Here is a 5,000-nt window from a genome sequence, read left to right as displayed (position 1 = left end):
ACAAAAGACCTAGAAAGAACGTTGAGAGCCTTGTTCCTGGACTACACACAAACACATGCACACATGCACACGCACACACGTAGTAATTACATATGCACACGAAAGCTCAAGCATCTACACATGAGAACACACACGCACGCACACACACACACACACACTGTAACCAAGGCCACACTCACACACACAATGTACAAACTACATACATACACACCTCCCACAATACCCAATGAGGCATGAAGATAAGAATATCTCTGAGACCATTAGTCCCGCTCCATATAAAGTACAGGCCTCCTCCGGTGTTTAACACACTAACCCAGACGCGACTCCGTTTCCATGGTTTCCACGCTTTCCACTACAGCCACGAGTTCCCCCTCCACACACAACCCAACCCCTTGTGGTGTTAACTTCAACCGTAGCACGCACCGTACGTCAACGATGCCCGGTACGCAGTCAACGACTCAACGGCTTACTCTTTAATCAAACACAGCTTTTTATACACTGACATTTAACCATGATTAATTATGGCATTAAAATAGGATACAGGTAGGTAACAAAGTGCTTTAGATTGTGACATAATCGACTGTCATACATTGCTGCAACAATGATTCCAAAAATAATTCACAAATTATACGTGCGTGCGTGCTTATTGGTGTAATGTATTGTTGGTAGAAACGATTAGCAACATTCATTAAAGTGCTTGTGTTCACGTGACGTGTGTTTGTGTATGTCTTTATGTGCATCCGTACAAGTGTAGTGTACACAAGAGAGTGTGTGTGTGTGTGTGTGTGCTCCTGTGTGTGTGTGTGTTTGTGTGCGAGTGCATGTGTGCGTCTGTGTGCTTGTATTTTTGCTCCTGTGTGTGTTTGTGCATGTGTGCGTCTGCGTGTTTGTATGTGTCTGTGTGTGCGCGTGCGCCAGTGCGTGTGAGTCTGTGTGTTTGTACATGTATGTGTGTTTTTGCACCAGTGTTTGTGTCTTTGTATGTGTGTGTTTGTGCGCCAGCGTCTGTGTGTGTTTGTGTGTGTGTGTGTGCGTGCGCCAGCGTCTGTTTGTGTATGTGTGTTTGTGCGCCAGTGTTTGTGTCTTTGTATGTATGTGTGTGCGTGCGCCAGCGTCTGTGTGTGTTTGTGTGTGTGTGTGTGCGTGCGCCAGCGCCTGTGTGTGTTGGTGTGTGCGTGCGCCAGCGTCTGTGTGTGTTGGTGTGTGTGCGTGCGCCAGCGTCTGTTTGTGTATGTGTGTTCGTGCGCCAGTGTTTGTGTCTTTGTATGCGTGTGTGCGTGCGCCAGCGTCTGTGTGTGTTTGCGTGTGCGTGCCCCAGTGTGTGTGTACCTGGCGGAGCTGACGGAGGAGACGGTGGAGGTTCCCAGGGTGATGCGCTGCAAACCGCTCTGCTCCAGGAGGGACGCGTTGTTGTAGGGGTTCTGACCCTGCACACACACACACACACACACACACACACACACACACACACACACACACACACACACACACACACACACACACACACACACACACACACACACACACACAGTGAGAGAAAGTACACAGCAAGTCGTGTCCTTCAATAACCTGCTAGAACTGACGCTTTGGGCTAACAATGCTACTGCTGACCCACACACAAACACAAACACACACACACACACACACACGATCATTGATCTGGGTCGGCTGGTCTGGCCTGAAGGCGGAGCGGCCAGAGAGATGAATGTCGGGAGCAGAGGAAGTGGCGGTGTGGGGGTGGAGAGACGGAGGGGTAGAGGTGGAGGACACACAGCCGTACTGCTGCTCTCCCTCGTATGGAACCCAGAGCGGGAGGCTCACCAGTCTACCTGGCTGTGTCTGATTGGACACTGTACCAAAAGGAATGTCCAATTAGATGACATTAAACGTTCAGGCCGATGGGAAACAGGTTGAACACGAGCAGAGAAGGGATGGACACCGGCCTCTTTTGTTTCCATTTTACATTGAAGGCGGAACACTAAAATGCCTCGTCGCGTCTCCACCGGTGCTGGGTCACCCGGCCGTTACGTGCGCCCCACAGGGTGCATTCTTTAATTACACTCCCCATCACCGTGCCAGAAAACAATCACGGCACCAAGAATGATGTCGTCCTTTTTTAGCGAAGTTGGTGGCCTGACCCTGCCGTTCTCTGGGAATAAATCCCCGGGATCTCGGCCGCGCCGCTACACAGGCCGGGGAACCCCTTCCAAGGACTCTTATTATGGCAGCGTTAGCCGAATGCTAAAGCTGAAGGAAGGCCTGTTAAACACGTCCCTCCACGGCCCCGTGTCCAGCTCAGCCCTAATAGTTATTATGATGCGACGATCTCAGACCCCGCACTGCTTAGTGTGGGGTTCGAACCGGCAACCCAACTATTGGCAGGCAAATGACCAGAGCCATTCAGCCCAGCAGCACTCCTAAAGTCTTATGGAATGAGGTTTCATTCCTATACAAGTTTGTCAATTACAAAACTATAACAGACCAAACCATAACTATTACACTAGTGCCTATTCTACCGTATAACAGCTGATCGTGTGATAGTGCACAGTTAGCAAACTTTTGATTGCAATGGGGGATGAGGGTGGGTGGGCGAGGGGGTCCAACTCACGGCGGGCTGGGGAGGTCTCGGGGGGTCCTCCCCGGGACTCTTCTTGCCCAGACACACCGCCCTCCAGGCCTCCTGGACCTCGCTGTTCAGAACCGTGAACACCAGCAGCACAGACAGACCCTGAGAGAGAGACAGAGAGAGAGAGACAGAGAGAGAGACAGAGACAGAGACAGAGACAGAGACAGAGACAGAGAGAGAGACAGAGAGAGACAGAGACAGAGAGAGAGAGACAGAGACACACAGACAGAGAGAGAGAGACACAGACAGACAGAGACAGAGAGAGAGACACAGAGAGACAGACAGAGAGAGAGACACAGACAGACAGACAGACAGAGAGAGAGACACAGACAGACAGACAGACAGACAGACAGACAGACAGACAGACAGACAGACAGACAGACAGACAGAGAGTCAGTTTAATGTTGAATAGGATATCACAGGCTAGTCAAGCACTCTTTCTATGTACTATATGAGTGTTTTTTCTAAACACAGAGATCTTTAGACGTCTCATCCCAGCAACACTTGTGCCTAGAAGCCAAATTGGATATTTTAACAACAAACACTGCATATCCATTATTTATTTAATGTTCAGAACTCTTACTCTGATTTATTTTGGATACATGTAAATAATGACCAGGTTTGGGCTTTGCGCATCTTGCTCAGTCAGATATTGGTGGATATTAACCCATAATCTGCTCCATGGACATATTCTGCAAAGTCATGTGATCCACACCCCTATTATAATCACCCCTACTGCCGTAGGGGTGATTATAATAGGGGTGTGGATCATATGACCTCAGAGAAATCATGCACCCAGGAAACAAGTGAATTGCATTGTAACATAGAAACACTCTGTTACATAACACATGTACTGGACCCGGGCCCTACCTGCACGAGGCAGAGCACGTCGAAGATGTAGTGGAAGGCCAGGATGCTGTTGTTGACGGCCATCAGGCCACACAGCCAGGTGGACGTGGTCACCAGCAGCAGCAGGAAGGCATTACGGATCGTAGAGCTGTGGAGAGAGAGAGACATAAAGACACACTTAACACCCCAAACGTCACAGCAATACACAGGGAGTGAGGGAGAGAGAGATGTATACACACAGAGAGAGAGAGAATTAGAGAAAGACAGAGTCAGAGAGAGAGAGAGTCAGAGAGAGAGAGAGAGAGAGAGAGAGAGAGAGAGAGAGAGAGAGAGAGAGAGAGAGAGAGAGAGAGAGAGATAAGGGGAGAGAACAAGAGACAGAGGATATACAAGGTCACCAGATATTTTTATATATTTTTATAAACTTTATCAAACACCATATATCTAAAATCGCACACCAAGTGTCTCCAAGCCCATTAGCACTCAGTTCACATTCTGACTGATAATCAGGAGAACCTGGCAAACTAATTCCCTCGTTAGCTGGAGAGCAATGCTAACACGCCAGCTGTGTTAGCAGTGCTAGCCTTGCGGGAAGCGTTAGCCGGGCACGTCGTTGGGAAGGGAAGATTCTATCCTATTCATTTAAGCCAATTCAATTAGCTGCTAAGCTATTACTTATGTCAGCTACGTGGATTAAAGTTGTCCCCCCACACGCAAAACATATTGGGGAGATTTCATGTAATTACGCAGCCCGGAGCGAGCCGTCTCGGAAAGCCCGGAACATCAGAGAAAAAGCATGTCCGGAATTTTGTAAACGTTCTTAACCAATGGGGATATTGGTTTAGTACATGAACCTTCAGGGATTTGCTTTCGGGAATATTTTTCTGCATCGTCTAGAATATTTTAAACATCCTTTTAGATTAAAGATTGAAGTGAAATTATGACAGGCCTGTATGTGTTGTGTGCTCTGGTTATTAAGTTGTAGCTATTGAAATATTAAAGTCACAGATCCTGCTTCGTACTAAAGTAGGTATGAGGCAGTAAAAAGCATACCTTGTTGTCATGGAGAGTATACTATCATTACATTCAGAAAAATGTATTTAAGAAGCGTTAGTCATAATATTTTTTAATTCTGTTTACATCCCGACAGCAATCAATAAATCAAATGCATATCAATGTCGTTTTTTTATTTATAATTATGTATCTGTGGCTGTTGCAGGCCTGTAATAAGCCCGGCCAATTATTTCAGCCGGCCAGAATGAAATCATTGGGCCTTCCTCTCTGCAGACAGACCGACTGGACCTACTACCCAGGTAGTAGAGTGAACGCAGGGAGAAGAGCTGTGCACTCATTGAGCATGGGTCTTCCGAGAGGCCGGGCAGACCTATTGCTAAAGCTAGCAAGGCTGGTCATGTGTATGGAGGGAGGCCTAAAGACAAATACGTGCTTTACATACAACTTAAACATTTGAATACCAAACAGGAAACACCGCCAACTACGCTACAAAAACAGCGCTTAAGGTTAA

General features: G+C 47.6%; 1 protein-coding gene across 1 annotated transcript in view; it reads right to left on the bottom strand.

The window, feature by feature from the left end:
- The window catches only part of celsr3 (cadherin, EGF LAG seven-pass G-type receptor 3), a 66,611-nt gene that overhangs the window by 5,302 nt on the left and 56,309 nt on the right, over positions 1-5,000 (bottom strand). The window contains exons 27-29 of the mRNA XM_056594050.1: positions 3,497-3,623; positions 2,609-2,728; positions 1,330-1,427 (exon numbers count right to left, since the gene is read on the bottom strand). Of these exons, the coding sequence (XP_056450025.1) occupies positions 1,330-1,427; positions 2,609-2,728; positions 3,497-3,623 (345 nt within the window). The remainder of the gene's footprint in view (positions 1-1,329; positions 1,428-2,608; positions 2,729-3,496; positions 3,624-5,000) is intronic.

The sequence above is a fragment of the Gadus chalcogrammus genome, chromosome 1 (genome assembly GCF_026213295.1).
Source record: "Gadus chalcogrammus isolate NIFS_2021 chromosome 1, NIFS_Gcha_1.0, whole genome shotgun sequence".
NCBI classification, from domain to species: Eukaryota; Metazoa; Chordata; class Actinopteri; order Gadiformes; family Gadidae; genus Gadus; species Gadus chalcogrammus.
Note: the sequence above shows the minus strand (reverse complement) of the source record. Positions and strands in the feature narration are given on the sequence as shown.